The 20,218-nt window shown below is 37.7% G+C and overlaps 1 protein-coding gene across 4 annotated transcripts in view; it reads left to right on the top strand.

Moving 5' to 3' along the window:
- LOC139974831 (filamin-A-like) overlaps positions 1 to 20,218 on the top strand; it is a 59,052-nt gene that overhangs the window by 33,609 nt on the left and 5,225 nt on the right. For all 4 annotated transcript variants that reach the window (XM_071982293.1, XM_071982294.1, XM_071982292.1 and 1 more), the window contains 13 exons: positions 3,652 to 3,923; positions 4,941 to 5,099; positions 5,904 to 6,045; positions 9,430 to 9,600; positions 10,924 to 11,070; positions 11,731 to 11,856; positions 12,404 to 12,547; positions 13,265 to 13,369; positions 13,950 to 14,135; positions 14,992 to 15,102; positions 15,662 to 15,832; positions 17,136 to 17,285; positions 18,427 to 18,594. In XM_071982293.1, coding sequence (XP_071838394.1) covers positions 3,652 to 3,923; positions 4,941 to 5,099; positions 5,904 to 6,045; positions 9,430 to 9,600; positions 10,924 to 11,070; positions 11,731 to 11,856; positions 12,404 to 12,547; positions 13,265 to 13,369; positions 13,950 to 14,135; positions 14,992 to 15,102; positions 15,662 to 15,832; positions 17,136 to 17,285; positions 18,427 to 18,594 — 2,052 coding nt within the window. The remainder of the gene's footprint in view (positions 1 to 3,651; positions 3,924 to 4,940; positions 5,100 to 5,903; positions 6,046 to 9,429; positions 9,601 to 10,923; positions 11,071 to 11,730; positions 11,857 to 12,403; positions 12,548 to 13,264; positions 13,370 to 13,949; positions 14,136 to 14,991; positions 15,103 to 15,661; positions 15,833 to 17,135; positions 17,286 to 18,426; positions 18,595 to 20,218) is intronic.

Genomic DNA, 20,218 nt, shown 5'->3' with positions numbered 1-20,218 from the left:
ATGCACTGTATGAACAGGAAGTAGAAGTTTGAATAAAAGGCGGAAACCATGAACTGTGCGATGAACAGCTGTGCCATTAACATTTGCCTATACTCCTATGATGTCGAATTAAGGGTGTAGCAAAGAACATAGGAGAAGAAGAGGATTCCAAGCTTCATTTACATAACTACAATATGTTACACCGAACGCATGGGCTGCTATCCTCCCTCGATGGTAGCACATCACAGGGTTTGAATTGCGGGGTCTGATCTGAAATTTATGCGGCTACAAATCGGACCCCGAGTACGGGGTGCAACATTGTGCCCCTGGTCTAATGTAAACAGGATTCACACCAACTGTAATCAGGGAGTTTGGATACCTCTCATATTAACTATACTAACTGATCCATGAGGTTAAAACTGTTCGGTATACTCTCTCTCCCTCTCTCTCTTTTAGAGATTAATTCAACCTACTGTTCATGTGCAATAACAATTAATAATAATAATAAACAGTTCTTATATAGCGCAAATTACAATAAAGTCTCGCCGCGCTGTACAAAAGAAAGTGAAAGATATGTACACAATATATAATAAGAGTAAACAACAATTATAACAATGAAAACAGGTGTGTCTTCAAAACAGTTTTGAACATCTCCACAGACACGACATCCCATACATTGTATATTTTACCTAAGTTCAAACGATGGAGTGTGGTGTCTGTCACCAGATTGTAACTTATACGATGCAAAATACAGCTTAAAAATTATGAAAAAAAAATTAGTAATAATAAAATAAAAAGAAGAGCAATAGCAGAGCATTAACTTTCATTTCTTCAAACTTTTATGTTTGGGATACCATTCATCACTAATTAACTAATTCATTATCTCGAGTCTTTCTTTCCAATCTTTGAATAATTGTTGTTTTTAATTATCATTCCGGGTTAAATATTTATACTAATTATTTTTCTTCCAAAATTTCCCCTTTCCTTTGTTTTCAATTAATATTATAATTTATTAGCACTGTACTTTGTCCCATGGAAAGTACTTGGCTTTTTACCATCACTACACTTCAGTCTGAACTTTAAGACGTGTAAATGTTTGTTCACTGAGTCACACTATTTTTCGAACAAAGTCTTAAGTTTCTATGGCAACTCCCAACTTGAAACGTCATTAGAATTCTTGGCGAAAGAATCAAGGATGGGTAGAATATATACGGTATTATATATAACACAATACTTGAATCTGTCAGGTTAGAAGTCTCAACTTCTGTTTAGCTGTTCGATGGAGCATAACAACGTGTAGAGTATCTACATGAACCTGGCAAGGTGTGTTTCAATGAAAAAGGTGTGTTATAGTTGGCCTATATTACTACTCTTAAAATGGTTTGCTATCCTAACCTCTGTGCATTCTGAGAAAAAAACAAAGCAAATTTGATAGATTTTAAATGGAATACGTACATGACCACAAAAAACCATAATTAATGCCCAAAAAAAAATCAATCAGAGAAGTTCACAGTATCCATGCAGAATTAACTGTATTAAAAAAAGGAAAAAATGATGATGATGCTGGGATATGATTGATGTCTAAAATTATGTGTGAAATTATTGTAATGTTGTCATGAAAGCGAATTGTTTGATTTGATCGTTATTCTACCAAAAGGTGTGAAGACAGTGGGTTATTTTGTAGGTCAGATGGTGTAAATTCAAGGTCATTTCTGTTTGATATGGGGTCAGTTTATGGTGTATTCACAGAGCTATGTGAAGTAATAATTCATGCATAAATACAGCTGCATATAAAAATATATACTGCAGTATAGGTTGTACATACAAGAGTGAGTCTCTTGATATGTATGCAATAGTTAATTGTTAATCACAAAATTAATTTATTAAAGACAAATATCTTTGCACAGTGAACAGATGGTCGAATTATACAATTGGGCGGGGTAGTAAATATTTACTGCGCTCCTCACTTACCTGTCTCCCAGTCAACACATGCACTATCCTATCTACCTAAACTACACTAATTGAAATGTTAATTGTTTATTGTTAATTGTTTATAGTTATTTGTTGTGCAGAATTATCAATCCCATTATTTTAAAGATATTAAATTTAATTCATGGAGACTATCAATTATTTTATAGCCAGCATGTTCATTTTTTCCCAATCCAAATCAAAATTAAACCATATATTGAAATTTGCATTCTTCAGGTATTTGAGGGATTTTATCTTCCTGGGTGCAATTTTGATGAAAAATGAAATGAATAAAGGAGCCAGCTAAAACTTAATATGTTATTACTTGCGGTTTACTAATTAAACTTAGAGGAAGACATTAATCTGTATGTGTATGTGATGGTTGTGGTTTCCCTGTGAACTCATTTCAGGACTATACAAACAATTTTGTTTTTTTAAAATTTGACTGACATTTAAATAAGCAAATACATATGTGTGTGAACAAAGCAGATGCCTTTTTTGGTAAGAAAATAAATCCTGCGTAGAAATTTCTCAAACACAACTAAAATCAACATACTGTAGTTGATTGTAAATGGAGTGTAGACACCAAGGATGGCACAGAAATTGATTTAAACTTGTAAACTTTTTGAACAACCCCGTGAGAGCCCTCTAATTAAATGGCCAATAAGGATTCCTACATTCATTATGGTGGGTTTGTTGACATGTAACTTCTTGCTTGGTGTTGCCATTTTACACAAAATTACAAGTTTGAATTGTAATATTAATATAAATTAATGAAGCAAATAATATGATATTTTGAAGCAATTTTTTTTATAAAGTAGCCTCCCCCCCTCCCCACACCTTGATTGACTGTTGGGTTTACTCGATTCCTCTGTCATTGCTAAATACATATTGTAGGTGGTCCGCCTGTATAATACAGCAAATGTCAAGGTTATGTATGAACTCTGTCATTGTATAGTAGTCTACACCATTGAAAACTTTCCCAAATTGATATGATTACCAGTCGAAAAAGGTTGACCATTTTTTAATAAACTTTCTTGAGAGTTTTGTTACTTTTCCTGCACCTATATACAGCGAAGCTTGTACTAATATAACCTTTTTATTCTTGGCAGTGCACTATTATAAAATAATACATATATATTATTATACTATTGTATTATAGCAACTAACAATTCTAATAATTGTGTACTAATCCCATGAGAACCAGTTTAACAATAAATAAAACAGGTAATTCTGCTACAGGCCTTTAAAATACAATATACTGTATTTCAAAGAGGTGGCAATCCCCACTCCATGCAATGAAATATATGATGCTAATTGCACTCTAAATAAAAAAAAAAAGTGTAAATACTCTCTGATTGCCAGTTTTACCCCACTATATTTATATGTTTTCATTGTGAAATTTATTGTTGAAAATTAAAAATATTTTAAATTTGGCAATTTGACAGGTTTTTTCTGGGACATATTGACCCTGAGCATTATTATAGTACAGTAATGTAAATTGAAATTTTTTATAACATGTATGAAAGTGTAAGAAGAGTGCAATTGATGGTGGCTATGTGAGCTGGTCATGTCGAGTAACAATTATTTGACTTTTTTAGTTGGGGGCAATAATGTAAATCATTAACCCTAATCACACCAGATCCTACAAAACCTTATGTGTAATTTTTTAAATTTATTTTTAAATATTTTTTTTAATAACAGGGCTGAATGCAGGGAAGGAGCTTGGCATCAAACCGGCCATGTCTGCTGCAGATCTCTCTCAGCCAAATGTCAACGAACTGGACGTGATGGCCTACGCCGCCAGCTTTCATAAGGCAAAGGGAGCAAAACGAGAAATAGAGAAGCCGGTTAAAATCGAGTGGGGAAGGTGTGCCACTTTCTCTGAGGACGACATTAATGGCGCGGAACGCAGTGAGCAGGTGTTTCAGAACACAAAGGGGTTGGTAACGCACCAAGGTCTCGTTAACGTACCCGTGAGTCAATATATACCACCACTTTCTCTCAAATGGTTTATTTCTTCAGACAGGAAAGAAATCATGAACAATAACTATTGTATAGGTTTAAACAAACACCACATGCAGTATCTCTTACAGTACAGGTTAGATATCTGAAAGAGTTGAACTGCAGATTACTATTCTGTATTCTTATATTTATTTGATACACCACCATGTAGTCCTTATGATATTCTTGGCATTGAAGTGGTCTCCAACAACTTGGTAATGCCGTGCTCAGCCCTTACAGGAAAATGATGGCATACCCGGGATAATCATAATAGCTTACTTTAGTCCATCAGAACCCCCCCCTCTTCCTCACCCCACACCCCATCCACCTGAGATATAAAAAATTTGGCATAAATGTGGTTTTTGAAATCTAATGAGAGAAACAAAATTAAATTTGTGAAAAACAAAATTTTATGTATATAGTTGTCGTAAATGCAAGATTTCCGTTGGTTATATGAGAGGGTATGTAGTGAAATGGAGATATCACTTGTGTCCGAAACTAAAAAAAAAGCAACTTTACAAAGGGGGCCTACACAGAATGCAATCTTAAATTTAATTTTAAAACAGTTTGATATTCGCTTCTTGTTTGCTTGATAGATAAGTTAACAAAAATGTTTTGCCAGAAGCCTCAATATTTGTAGTGGATACTCTGAATAAGGCAAAATGCTGTACAATTGTATTAATTCAGAATTAATTAACTATCACAATTTGTCATAAAAGTGGAACCATGTTTTAACTCTACCTTTATGGGTATCAGGGAGAGAATTAAGGATAATAACTTCATATATAAAATAGAATTACAAAAAAAAATTAAAAAGATTTGAGCTCCAATTTATTCCTGTGTGATTCAATTGTTTCTTTAGCTTAATATATATTTTCAGTGGGAGAGAAAAGTCTCTCTAAAGTTGTTCATTTTAGCGTCTTTAAGAAGACGCTGAAACACATAATGTGTTGATAATATGACATTTCTTGTTGATTTCTTGTCTCTAGATCACTGTGAGGGTTAAACTCGCCAACGATAGGGCCATAACAACGGATATATCCGCTGAAGTTGATTCTCCAGGAGAGGCTGTGCCGATCACCCTGAAGAAAATCAGTAACAATGTAGTCGAGGCATCGATCATGCCTCAACATGAAGGCATCCATACGGTTAGTAAAAAAAAGCTATAAGAAGCATGAAAGCATCCATTCGGTAATATAATTTGAATTGCCAGTTACTGTCCAAGGTTTTTGGTGACTCATTATTGTCAGTGACCTGTGATTCAATCACATGACATTGTCTAGGTTAAAGGAGTATTCCAGTGGCAGAAAATGGTTAAATTGAACTTATTTTGAGAGGCTTTAACCCTTGATACTTCCCTGGAGTAGATCACAGTACGTGGTCTGTGATGCCATAATGGCAATTATTTGTAGCTTTTACTTTTCTATAATAATCTCCTTGCCGATTTTGTCCTTCGAACCTGATACATTTGGAGTGTTTGTTTTACCTGTCAAGGTTGTCCGTATTTTAAATTCCATCAAACATAAGCGAGTTATTAAAAATAAAAAATGAAGACATTTTCAATTGAATAGCCACGATGACATCACTGCTGTTGCCAGCAAGTAAGATGCATTCGGAAAATATCACCAAAATGTGAAAAAAATTCATATCTTTTGCCATACAGCATGCATAAAGATGCAGTCATTTTGACTTAGAGATGCATAAATTTCTATCATTTTTATTAATCCACCTTTGTCAGCAATGGACTATTCCTTTAAAGTTGAATCCAGTGATTAAGTTTTATACCTACATTGCTGTTGTCTTGAAGGAAAAAAAAGAAAGAATTCAAGTACCATATTTGCTGTAGAAATTGGTCTGTATATATAATTCAATAAGATGGTGGAAGGGTATCTACTCTGGACAGGCCAATTCCACGTATAAATAAATTATAATTACACCTTCCCCATCCTTAGATCAGCGTCAGATGCCGTAGCGAATTGATCGACAAGTGTCCGTTAAGAATCATGGTGATGCCAGATCAGTCATCTTTCCCAGAAAATGTCAAAGTTGGAAAAATCACGACAGCAGTCGTGGGAGAGGAACTACAATTCCAAGGTGAGCTCACTTTTTTTTCTTTTCTTTTCTGTTTTATCTACACAGGTATTATAGTGGGGAGTATGCTAAATATAAATAACAGATTTAAGAAAACTGATATGAATGGAGCAAAACAAAAAAAAGCAAGTGTGTGCAGGCCTTTTTGTTTTTAGGGTCTGCCTAATAGTTTACAAAACCCGTTTTTCTGGAATAGTTGATGTTGATAGAGTCAAAACAAGTTGGTATTTATCCGTCTTACCGTTTACAAAACCCCTTTATATGGAATAGTTGATGTTGATAGAGTCAAAACAAGTTGGTTCATTCAGTTTGTAGAAGCAAAACAAAAAACCAAGAAGAAAAATCTCCTTCATTGTAAACAGAATGGTGGACAAATTATCATAATAAAATTAAAAATTAATAATTAAATAGTGATTTGTTTGTTATAGATGATACATCACAGCAAATATAAAGATGACAGAAATGTACCATAACTGATTTGAAAAGATAAAAAGGGAAGAAATAGCAAATTTTGACAGTAAATTTATCATGAATTATTGTAGTTGAATATGCGAAGGGTTAGCTTTTCGATTCTACCATGATGGCAAAGTGGAGGCGTATAACTTATATCTGCAGAGATCAGTCTCATAAGTCTTGTCAAAGACATGCAAAGTGTAAATATCAAAGGTTATTATCAAGGCTTTCATGCTTATATCTAACCTAGAAACTTTTCCATGCCTATTTGTCTTACTGCCAATAATAAATGTCAAAAGTCAGTTGTACTAAGCCAGTGTGTGATACATATCTTTAAGTTTTCAAGTTGAATGCTGATTGAAGGCCCATATCTGTATCATTGTTATAAAGTCAGACCTCAGCATTAGGTTTGTCATAGGCCTATACAGGCCCGTAGCCAGAATAACCAATTTCAGGGCGGGGAGTGGGGGAAGGTGGTGGGGGATCACATCAATGCAGGAGGATTATCAAAGGTCAGTTGTACTAAGCCAGTGTGTGACACATATCTTTAAGTATTTAAGATGAAATGCTGATTGAAGGCCCATGCATTTCTGTATCATTGTTAGAAAGTCAGACCTCGGCATTATAAGGTGTGTCAAATACAGGCCCGTAGCCAGAATAACCAATTTCAGGGGGGTGGGGGGTCACATCAATGCAGGAGGATTGTCAAAGGTCAGTTGTACTAAGCCAGTGTGTGGCACATATTTTTAACTATTTCAGATTGACTTGCTGATTTAAGGCCCATTTCTGTATCATTGTTAGAAATTCAGACCTCAGCATTAGGTTTGTCATAGGCCTATACAGGCCCGTGGCCAGAATTTCCAATTTCAGGGGGGGCGGTGTTGGGGGGGGGGGTCATATATGCTTACTTCTTGTAGTAATTTCCCAGATCAGTCAACAAGGTACAAACATCACCATCCCCTTTCCCATTTACACAAATTGTAACCTCTGTCATGACCTTTAGTTTTTATGTGAAAATTATAAGGGTTCTTGACAGTTGGACCAGATTAGTCTCAGTAAAAACTGAATGTTACTTTACTAAACCCCTGATAAGAGTAAAATTTGCAGTTAATGTAAAAGAAGAAAAAAACAGAAACCCCAAAAACACACACAAAAAAGAAGAATAAAAACCCACCGTGTGCACAGCACATACTGTAGTATCCCCAATCCTGTTAAAGCTGTGTTATACAGTATAATAGCTTCTGTGACTTCACACTGTTCACTGTTGACATATGTAGCCATATACTGATCTGTAGGAAGTTGCAAGTGTTAATCTAACTGTGCCAGTCATATTATCTTATGTTGGAACGCCCATAAAATGAGTAGACAGCGCCACAATAAGAAGATAAAACATCAAAGCATTTCAATTATGATACTTGCAGTATAACAACCCAGAGATAGAGCTATGTAGCCAAGGATTTTGGTAAACAATACAAACACATCATTGATGTCTTCTCAACTTTCGACTTTGCCCCCAGGCCTGCAACAGGGTATCATGTACCATCAACATGTCTTGTGTTTCTATTGTATTTCTGGAGTTAGGAATTCAGCTTATCTCATTTTTTGTGTAAACTTAAGTTTTACAATAGGTCATCTAGATTAAAATCTTTAGAATGTGAGAGAGACGTCGTTGTCTGAATACAAGAGAGAGATATAGATATTAAAATGTACAATGGCAGAATATATGGAATGTTGTTTATATTAACCAGCTAGGTATGCAAAGGGCTATCTGATGATCCACATCATAAGCTGCTCGAATTTGATTTCATTTTGTCAATCTGTTTTGGTTTCTGCAGTTTTGTGAGATGTATTTTTAGTTGGATGAGTGTCCGTAGAAACATCTTATGATTCTTTGAGCCAGAGATAATATAAAGTTTTCATTGGATTATGCATAATTCATACTTCCAGGTATAATAACAGCTGTTCTAACTGCTTCCAGGAATTTCAATTTGGTTTTAAATGAAATCAAGGAGTTAAATGGCAAATATATCCTTTGATGAGAATTAACTGAGGTCAGACTTTGAATCTTGTATTGTGATTGGTTAAATTCATACGGGTTCATGTTCATATTTCAAGACAAAAACCTGACAAAGACAACTTGCTAAATGCTGGCATGTCACATATCTGGTGCTACATGAAGCATTAAGGGACCACTATGCCATCGATGAGGTAAAGGTGGGATATAGCAGGAATTAAGGGACTTTATGCCATCAGTAAGGTAAAGGTGGGGTAAAGCAGGAATTAAGGGACAACTATGCCATCGATGAGGTAAAGGTGGGGTATAGTCCACCCCCGAATCATTAACTTCCAGCTGCAAATCCTCACCTCAAAACAGATTGCTGCTTTGAAATTTCGTTGAGCGGGGATTTTGGTTCGTTCTGGTTTGCAAATTGGGTACTGGATATGTTAGGGGGTTGTTTCAAAACAGCTTCTTTCACTGGCACCATAGCAGCACTGAATGGAGTGGGGTGCCCACACCTGCCTCAACTTTGTGAGGAAGTGGTCAGATCGTGAGGTACACTGAGGTACCCTCTCGTCCATGGGATAGGGACTTGAACTGGGGGTCCCACGAGTGGGAGCCACAGTTTACATGTCTGCCTATCTTAACGCCCATCAAAAAGAGAAGGCTCGATAGTATGAAAAAGCGTGGTGTTCATCCAAAGGTCATCACATGAATATAAGGTTTGAAATGAGCTTCAGGTGGCTTTCCTAACCTTTGGAAAATAATAAAACTAAAATAAATAATTGGAAATCCAGTCAATCAATGTACATCTTACCCATGAATGTTTTATCCCAATCATAAATAGTTTACCCTCTATATTGTGTGTAACTATATAAATATCCCTTCAACTCTTACCCCTCTGTACTATAATTCTTTCTCTCCTCGAATTACAGTGGACGTATCAGAAGCGGGTAAAGGGGAGCTGACCGTTACCATCTCAAACGGTATGCACGACCTCCCCGTCAGGTTAGAACAGGACGGGAGCATGTTCACCATCTTTACCATCGCAGATGCCGTCGGAGACTACACTGTGAACATCCTCTGGGACAGGAATCCCGTTACAGGTTTTGTGACTTATTATTATTATTATTACTAGGTATTTGATAGAGCGCTCTACAAAAGATCACAGCACTTTACAGAAACAAATATAAACTACACAATAATAACAAACACCAAGCCTAAATGCAAGCAAAAAATACAAACATTACTCTGTAGTAAATAAATATGTTTTCATCAGACCTTTGAAGACCGAGATGGAAACCGCCACTCGAATACCCACAGGCAGCTGGTTCCAGAGACAGAGACCAAAAACTTGAAAAGATTTATCACCAATCATGACTTGAATAGCATATTTTGTGAGAGAAGGGGGGGGGGGAGGGGATTGGTTGTGAGATATTTGATGACCCTATAGATATATTTTCATGTGTTTTTTATTAAATTATTTTGATAGTATTAGTTGTGAGTAATTTACTTTAGAAAGTTATCACTGCCACCACAGCCTCTTGACTTCGAAAGGGTAGTTCCTATATATCTGATTAAGGCATTTAGGTAATGAAAAGATCATCACCCTGGAAGATGACACTTCCAGACTGGTCACATGTCCTTTTGGTCTTGTGTCAAAGATGCTACTCCATATACCCATTTGATTGGCCATATAACAATTCTCCTTCTGGTGTAGAGGCTTAATTATAATAATAATAATAACAGGATGTTCATTTGCCTTCAGTCATATATATAAATATGTATAATTAAAAGCCTGTACATTTATGCTTCACGAGTCAGACTATGGTACCAGCTGAATAAATAACAAAGTAATGAACCACTATCGTCCTGTTTACCTATATGTTAGTTCTGTGTTCAATGATTAAATAAGGATTAGAGATTTGATTTTACACAAATTTTCGTCAAATATGGTTTGATTGGTGGTCAAAGGAAGCCAGGTGGAAGGTCAGTGGGGTGGGTGGTAGTCGAGTGGGTTAACTTGATTAAGGTCTGTGAGTTTGGAGTTAATATTCACCTGAATTTGTCTCTGATAAAGTTAACACTGTTCACTCCTTTATTTGTGGTTTGGAAGATTTTTCTAAAATCTTTTGCAAGTTTGATGTTTTCTGGAATTTCTGACCCATTATATATTACACAGACAGTTAATATAAAATTATATATCCTTCCTTTAGCTTTAGACTTAAATTGGTGTTGTCACAAGTTTTTCATATTTTTCTTTTTTAATTGACAGTATTTACCGGCATTTATATAATGAATCATAGCATGGCAATTGGGAAGCTCGAAATAAACCAGACATCTTCACCTACATCCGAGCATTCAGATCAGTTTGTATGAAGGGTTTTATAATCTTATTATTGCAAACTTTTTTCTTTCCCTCTTAACAGATGAACCAGCTAAATTTAGAGTGTTTGACCCTAACAGAGTGACGGCCTCTGGGGATGGCTTGACGAGGGGAAGGGAGGACCAGCCGACTACATTTGTCGTGGATCCCAGCCAGGCAGGCAAATCCGAATTAAAAGTCAGTGTTGAAGGTAAAAAGCCAGAAATAAAAAAATTCTTTGCATGATTTGCTTAGTGATTATTTTTTCTTTGTTTTTTTTCAAATAGAAAATTTCGATCCAGGTTTACCCGCTCGAAACTGGTCGCCACTGTGTCAGAAACATGCAAGAACAAGGTCGTTGCTAATTTGAGAGGTGGCTTTAAGGCAATGATTTGTATTTATATAGATGGTAGTTGGAGGTTAAGGGGTTGGGAGGGAGGGTGTCAATTTTTTAAGAGTACATGAGAGCGTGGTAGCCAATTGGCTAAGGCGTTAGACTCGTGATCCAAGGATTGCTGGTTCGATTCCTGCCTAGTTCATTACGTTGTGTCCTTGGGCAAGATGCTTTATCTCACTTGCCTCTCTCCAACTAGGGGTTAGATGGGTATACCTCTGAGGTAACTTGTCATTGGGCGCAGTATAAAACTGCAGCTGACTGGAGGGATTGTCTCTGGGACAGGTTATCATTGACCAGGGGTAATATAACGTCTGTAAAGCGCTTTGAGACCTATCGCTGGTATAAAGTGCTATATAAAAATCAAATATTATCATGATAAAGACATGAAATATCTCAAACTTTATCACTTTCAAATGGATTGTTTGATCAGTACATGCTGGCTTTTGTGAAAGTTTCCAACTTGTCCCGATACAGGTCCCAATTCCATGGCTAAGGTGACGATGCTTTCGAACGGTGACGGAACGTACACAGTAACGTACGTGCCAACGGAGGTGGGAATCTTCAACATCAGAGTCCTTTATGGAGAAAGGCTCATTTATGGTGAGTACAGACTGGTTCATTTTCCTGGTTAATTTCCTACATGCTTCTAAAAGTCTGTATTTGTTTTTTTACACCCTAAAGCTGAAAGGTATGGATGGAGTGGTGTAATGTGTACTATGCCCCTGATGACAAAAAACAATTTTCAACTTTCACCTTTACATACGTAATATTTAAAATAGCAGATATTCCAAAAGTTTATTGATAATGTTTTCTCAGCTTTTGATGCCCCATCAATCTCTATTAGCATATCTAGCATTTTACATGTGTCACAATGCAGGAATCTCAAGACAAGTTTTTTTTTGGGGGGGGGGGGAGCAGGGATGGGGTGGGGCTGCAAAGAGTCAGATGCCAATGGAATAATTTATGAAGAGAACTGCCGTCCTGGGTGCCTTATAGCGGGAGAGATGAACATGTTTTTGTTAAGAGGATTTTATCCACATTTAAATTTTTTATGTAATATATATATATATATGTTGTTTTTTGTTATATGTTCTCTACTTTCACTTTTTTTTGACAATTGTCTCTCCTATTTCCCTTTGCAATGCAGGTGCTCCATTCCAAGCCAAGATCACAGATCCAAGGAAAGTGAGGTTTGCTGGTTTCCCGACAGCCAGAAATGAATACGGGACCTTGGACCTTCTCCTGAAGGAGACTTACCGTGTTGAAGTAGATACAGGAGACGCAGGACCAGGTTAGACTACATCATTCACAAATACTCCCATCGCTCGGGACTTACTTTCCTCTCATGTATCATGTATCATACTGCCATTGAATCCCTGGTGGGGAGGGGGAGGGAGGGGATTATTGCGAGTGGGTGGGGGAGGGGCAAAGAGTGAGACCAAGTTTCGATAGTTTTATAATAATAATAATCAGCAGTTATTTTTCGACGCTTGAGTGACCACAAATGTGGTAGACACCTGCTAGGGCTTATGGATAACAATTTACACGTTGGGTGGATTCCAATTTTAACTCTTTTTAGAGAGGCATTTCAGATGGGAAAACCATAGATTGCTCTTGGATGAAAACCCACCTGACTATGACCCGACCGGGTATCGAACCCAGACCTTCTGATTGCTAAGCCCCATTGCTTCAAGTGCCACCGCCTTTATGCACTCAGCCACAGCTTCAAATGCCACCACCTTGATCCATTGGTATTTTGATGGTATTAAAATTGCTGCCTGAGGTGGTACCTTGCCGGCATAAAGATCACTGCTGCAAGAGTAATTGAGGTTACCTCCTCCAAGGCCTCACTCACCCCCCCCCATCTTGGTGTTAGGGGCCATAGAACATCTAATACCATAACTCTTGGTAAATTTACTTTCATAATTTCACTTTTAACCTTGTATATAATAATAATAATAATAATAGTCATGTTATGATTTCCTTTATTCTCTTAATTTTTATACAGGTGATCTGAGAGCGGAGATGGAAACGGCCAATGCCATCCTTCCGGTTCAAGTGGATCGAGTCTCAGACAGCAATTATGTCCTTACTTTTTCAGCACCCAAGGAGGGTAAGAAAATCTACTTTTGTAAATAGTGCATCCACAAAGATGTAGGAGAAGTAAAAAGAAAGAAATAAGTCTGATTTATGACATTTTTTTCAACTTATTTGTAGGACTAGATATTTAGATATTGCACAAACATCACTTTTACATTCTTTCATAATGTTTTCATAAATAGTGGATTTGCCTCATACCTAACACAGCTTTTCCCCAGAATCTTGATTCACATGAAATGAAAATGTGGATGCCCTTAGCCAAAGCCAAATCAAGTAGTCCATCAGTGTTGCTACAAACTGGCCAGTGATAATGTTCATTTCATGCCATAACAACAAAAATTGTTTTTACTTGTTCATAAGGTTGTCTAGTTGAACACTTGATCCTTAGTTTCAAAAATAATTTGGAGCGATCGATGGTCAGAAATTCCAGAAGAGTATATCTGTGAAATCTTTTGGTGCTCTTAATTTTGGGCCTTCTAACGACCCTTTAAATTATATTTAATACTTCAAGTAAGATCAACAACACTGTTATTTTTATATGTATATATGTGTGTGTCTGTGTCTGCAAGTCTGTTACTTTTTACCATGTACAGGTAACTGCATCATTAAAGTCATGTGGGCTGGTTCTCACATCAAGGGATCCCCGTTCGAGGGCTACGCCCGAGAGAAGGAGCTTCCCATAGATAACACCAAGGTGGTGATCAAAGGAGAGGGAATCAGAAGCACTAAAGTTTACGTACCTACAGAATTTATCATCGATGGAACTCAAGCAGGCGCAGGTGAGTAGGAACCGAGCTCTGTTTAAAGAGGTATAATGTGAAGGTTGGGAGGGGGAGGGAGAGAGAGAGGTTAGTAGGGGGAGGGAGAAGGTTAGGAGGGGGAGGGAGAGAGGGGGAAGGTTGCGAGGGGGAGGGAGAAGGTTAGGAGGGGGAGGGAGAGACGTGGAAGGTTGGGAGGGAGATGGGGGAAGGTTAGGAGGGGGAGGGAGAGAGAGGGAAGGTTAGGAGTGGGAGGAGAGAGGGGGAAGGTTGCGAGGGGGAGGGAGAGAGGGGGAAGGTTTGGAGGGGGAGGGAGAAGGTTAGGAGGGGGAGGGAGAGACGTGGAAGGTTGGGAGGGGGAGGGGGGAAGGTTAGGAGTGGGAGGGAGAGAGGGGGAAGGTTGCGAGGGGGAGGGAGAGAGGGGAAGGTTTGGAGGGGGAGGGAGAAGGTTAGGAGGGGGAGGGAGAGACGTGGAAGGTTGGGAGGGAGAGGGGGAAGGTTAGGAGGGGAGGGAGAGAGGGGAAGGTTGGGAGGGGGAGGGGGAGTGAGAGATGGGTAAGGTTGGGAGGGGAGAGGGGGAGTACCACGTGGGAGGGTAAATGCAAATGTGAGAAACTGCTTTTAATTTGATTTCCTTTAAATTTTATGTTGATGAAGTTAATGTGTTAAAATTAATTACTGCTTTGAATATTATTTTTATGGAGCCGATATTTCTCAAAACATCAACTTGAAAGGTACAGTTACATAGGCTACTAACGCTCAACAAGACTAGTCGTACATGCAGCAAACTTTACAGAAGGACACTGGTGCACACACAAAAAATAATCTCTTTATGACAAATATTTGATTGGTTTATTCCGGCCTGTCGACCTCACAGGTACCCCAAGTGTTTCCATCACCGGTACCACAGAAGATTTGGACTTTAAGCTGGAACCCTACGGAACGACAGAGAACATGTACAAAGTGACCTACATGGCAGAGAAAGCAGGTAATGAGTAGTATTATTTTAGAGAACTTTTGAATGAAGTAAGAGACTTGAATCTAAATGAAAAAAGGCCCACATTTCTGCCTCAAAGGATTCACTAGTTCTGAACGTAGTTCCATAGATGCTGCAAGTTGCCAGATTGGATCTCCAGCCAGCCAGCCCACTTGACTCAACTGTCCTTACGTGGAAAATCGTCGGTAGTTGGGCAGTGTTTGATTGCTTAAGGCTAGGCCCGATGAATATTTTGCATTTTCTAAGTCAAATAGATGCCAGTCAGGAAAACTGAAAGTTCTGGGGCAATTCCCAAACCAAAAAACCTGCAGTTCTTGCATCCATAAATAATAATCTATCTAATTTGGAAGAGTTGATAACTTTTGACTATTTTTTTCCCGAAACTAAGGGATGTTCATCATCTGACCACTATGTGTACCAAATATGGGTGGTTGCTTTAATAATGCTCTATAGTGAATTAATGGAATGTTGAAAAGATGCTTAGGTCATAGGTCAAATCAATTGTATAACAATTATAATTATCATTAATTGCTCTATCTTTCCTCTCTAGGTACTCACATTGTTTACGTGGCGTGGTCAGAGAAACAGATCCCGAATTCTCCATTCAAGGTCAACGTCCAAGCCAGTCCACACGCCGAGAAGGTTCGGGCCTCTTCGTTTAAAGGTCTGATCTCTGGAAAAACAGGAAAGTTTATCATCGACACCAGGGATGCTGCTGAAGGTATGCTTCTAAAGATATTTAAGGTTTTCTTTTTTTGGGCGGTTGTTTCCGGACTGATTATTGCAAGAATGTCATATTTTAATATACGAATATATAGTAAGGTAATATAACATTAAGGTATTTGCATATTTTCCTTCAATTACCTACTGCATATTTACTGCTCATGACAACTTCACAAGGCAAAGCCTTCTCCAGAGATGCCAGTGGATTGGTCGTGTTTTGATAGGTTTGAAACAAATAGAACAAGGAAAAAGATGGTGGGGGGCAGTCTTCCCCCATCTTTTCTTAGTAGCAAGCTCTTTAAACCTATTAAAACAGACATCGAATGGCATCGCTGAAGACGGCTTTGCTTTGGCTTGTGTTGTTGTTGTGGGGAGACAGGTAAGTTAAGATTATTTAACAAACCTTATTAGCAACAGCTTTGTTAACTTCATAAGTTCAAAGTAAGGCAAGATGCAGTGCAAACATGTCCAGTTACATGTAGGCTATAAATGTATGTATGTATGTATATATATTTATAGAATTAGTTGAGACTAGTGGAACACTAGTAGTTGCAGCTCAGAGTTTCACACGTTTAGCGATCATCAGACAACTAGTAGCTTCATTTTGTACTCCTAGAATATTTAAGACCCAAACAAGTAGACTCATCGAAGATTATCGTCGGGATTATCGAGGATTACCGGTGTATGGTCCCTTTGTCAGAATCCACTCCCTTATCGGCTATAATAGTCTGTTTGTTTATAAAGTTTATAAAGTATTTGTTTTTAAAGTGTTTCTATCTGTGTTGAGAAGGATGGGCAAGATTTTTTTTGTTTTCATAAAATATGTACATGCTTGGTCAAGAGTGAATGATTCTATTGTTGTTGTTGATGTTGTTGTTGCTTGTGTATTTGATGTAACAAAGAAGGTTATACTTGTGATTAGGATTGACAACTGGGAGTGTCATGTACACTTGTACACATGTCCTAAGTGGGTCGTATAAATTGAGCACGTATGGATAACTGATCCATAGGTGTTACGGCAGTAATTACCATATTTCTCATACCAATTACGATACATCTCTGACCTGCAACAATGAAAGTTGCCCAAAAGTTTTGGTACAAATTTTAAACAAACTCACGTTTTGTTTTGATATTGATGGTCTCCGTTCATGCATCTGTGTGAGAATGTGTCAGAAAATAATCTTAAATTTTGCTTTTTTTTATAACAAGTTTAAGCATTCAGCAATGTTTTTAATGATGATGGTAAAGAGTGCTAGCTGCCTATGATTTCATAACTCTACCATCTGCGTGTTTGTTTCCAGGTAACTTGGAAGCCAAATGCATGGGACCTACAAAGCCTGCTGACGTACACATCGGCAGGAGTGAAGATGGCTTTTACTCTCTCCTCATAACACCGAAAGAACCTGGAAACCACAGACTGGTGATTTTGTACGGCAACGAACATATCAACGGTTAGTTTCTCTTTAGTATCTGTGCAACATTTGTCCGTAATATTTGTCTCAAGTGGCAAGTATTATAGTTGATTTGGTTCTAGTGTAACATGTAGAAGGATGAGAACCATTCATTCATAAATGATATGAAATAACCTAACCCCCCCACCCCCTATCACTCTCGCCCCTGGCCGGCCCCTCCAACCTGTTGCACACTTGTAAAGTGTTCATCCCATGAGAATTAATCTGTACCTCACCACATTCTCCATTCCCACCTTCTTCCATAAATATAGTAGTCTATCTAATTTGGAAGAGCTGATAACTTTTGACTATATTTTCCGGAAACTAAGGGATGTTCATCAAGTGCCCACATACCAAATATGGGTGGTTGCTTTATAAGAATGCTCTATAGTAAATTTATAGAATGTTGAAAAAGATGCTAAGGTCATAGGTCAATTCATTTGCATAAACAATTATAATTATCATAATTGCTCTATCTTTCATCTCTAGGTACTCACATTGTACACAAATAACCTAACCCCCCATCCCGTCACTCTCGCCCCTGGCCCCCCTCCCACCTGTTGCACACTTGTAAAATGTTCATCCCATAAGTATTAATCTGTACCTCACCACATTCTCCATTCCCTGCACCTTCTTGACAGAATTGTCACTGACATTGACGTGACATCATAAAAATTAGTGTTCTCAACAGTCCAGTTGTGTCAGTTGGTGTGAGCAATATATTTTGGAGATTAATATTTTTATTACATTATAAGTAACTACCAACCCAATCATTTGCATGTATCCCCTTTATGAATGTGGTTAAATGTATTCTTCTAGGACCACATGCTTATACAAAATATAAAAAAATCAGTAAATTTTTTTGCATAATTTTGCTGTTGTTTGGAGTTTTACATCCTTATCATTTTGCTCCAGAAACTGAATAATCCACTATACAAATCTTCAAGATACTTCTTTATCGAATTAGATTCATTGAAAGTGAAGTTTTGCTCAACATTGACTATTTAATCTATTGGTCGCTGATCAATTGCTGTTTATTTTTAATTGTTCTTTACAGCGATATCGATCCATTACTAATTACCCCATCAAGTATCACACATTTGAAAATGTTTTTTTTTTTTTTTTTCTAAATCTAAAACAGGAAGTCCATTCACCCTGAGGGTCTCCGCACCCCCTGACGCCTCTCAGGTCATTGCTCGTGGTCCAGGTCTGAACCACGGCATCATCACCGATTACAACGGCCGTTTCATATGCGAGACCAAAGGAGCTGGAGCAGGTCAGCTCAAGGTCAGAGTTCATGGACCTAAAGGTATGCATAACCCTTGTATGTGGGTCACACTACATAACTATCTTCACTGCCAGTTATAGCAAGTACCAACCCAGTTCCCTGTTTTTGGCCAAACACAGGGGAGATTGAATATCTACGCCAGTTGTTAATGCTAGCCACACTGAACCCTCCTCTGCACAAATTCATGATTACACACACAGTGTACCATTTCAGTGGTCAAGCCAAATTTTTTTCTTCACACAGGAAAGTGGTGCTGGCCATTAGAGCACTTGTGTTTACAATCATACGGTGGCTGGTCAATTAATTATGTGCGCTCAAGGAGTAGTGGGGTAATTTTTGCTATTAAGTAACAATTATTAAATGTTCGAGTGAATTTGAGGAGGGCTGTAACTTTTAGAGTAACACCTCACCACAGAGATGCAAGCAAGAAAATATTTATACTCTATGGTAAGAGTACGTTATACTGCCACCTTACAGTTTCCCGAGAACCTCTGTGGAGACACAGTGGTTTCTCAATAGATGGGTCTGCTGTGATCTAAATCCAGCCTGCGATAGAGATTTCAATTGGTCGGCATCGGCGAATAAAGCGATCGGCCAACATTGCACGTATCGGGTATGGGGAGTCTCTTTAAGCCACAAGGGTAGGCCTTCCCTGCACAGTGTTCAAAATATAGTTAAGGTGACATTATTATTACAATATCTGACCCTTTGCACAGTTGCTTCATAGTTTTCTTAGGCAATCATTGGGAAATCAATTAAAGCATCCAGCTTAATTAGAATCTAGGAACATTTTTTTTCATTGTACAATGTTTAGCTGTCACTCGAAGCAAAAGAAGCAAAAATTTTCACATTCTGGTCTAATTCTTATTCTGCTGTGAAGATGATTGGGTTTTTAGGGCAAAAGTTTTCATTTCTTTTTTTTTTGAAAATGTAGAAAACCTGGATAGTTTCACATTAATGTTGTCATTCAAAAAAAGAAAATAATTTAAAGATAAAGTGCTAGTGATATCTTTAGAATCAGATAAAGGTAAGGAACTGTTCATATTGTCAGTTTGGGTGCTTTGAAGCATGATATGAGAGTCCATACAAATTGGCATCAGCATTGGAATCAGATCAAGGTTAGGAACTGTTCATACTGTCAGTTTGGGTGCTTTGAAGCATAATATGGGAGGACAGTATAGATAGGTATTATTATTGTCTTTTTCAAACTTATCCCGATTGGATGGAGATCATGAATATTTATGAATATTAATGTTATCCATTAAGATCATGACCCGATTGCAGATGGCTGTTTTAACTGAGCACCAAACATCCCTTCCCTCCTCCTCTCCCCCTCTCCTCCCCCCCCCTTTATGCATGTTTGTCTCATGATATGTTTAAAGGAGGACTGTATTAGGCAGAAAACTAATTTTGATATATTGCATATTTTTATGAAATCTCTGCTTTCTGTCGTGGTTTTATTTCTATACCATTGTAATTCGTGAGAAGTGATTATTTCAACATCCTTGGATCATCAGTTAAAGTGACTGGACCATAAAGACTAACACACAGACTAGTAGGTTCAGTTTCCCCAGATGCAAACACAAAACTTAATATATGGTGGACATGAGTTTTTCTATTTTTTTATTATTTCATTTACAACTAA

This window comes from Apostichopus japonicus, chromosome 10 (genome assembly GCF_037975245.1).
Source record: "Apostichopus japonicus isolate 1M-3 chromosome 10, ASM3797524v1, whole genome shotgun sequence".
NCBI lineage: Eukaryota > Metazoa > Echinodermata > Holothuroidea > Aspidochirotida > Stichopodidae > Apostichopus > Apostichopus japonicus.
Note: the sequence above shows the minus strand (reverse complement) of the source record. Positions and strands in the feature narration are given on the sequence as shown.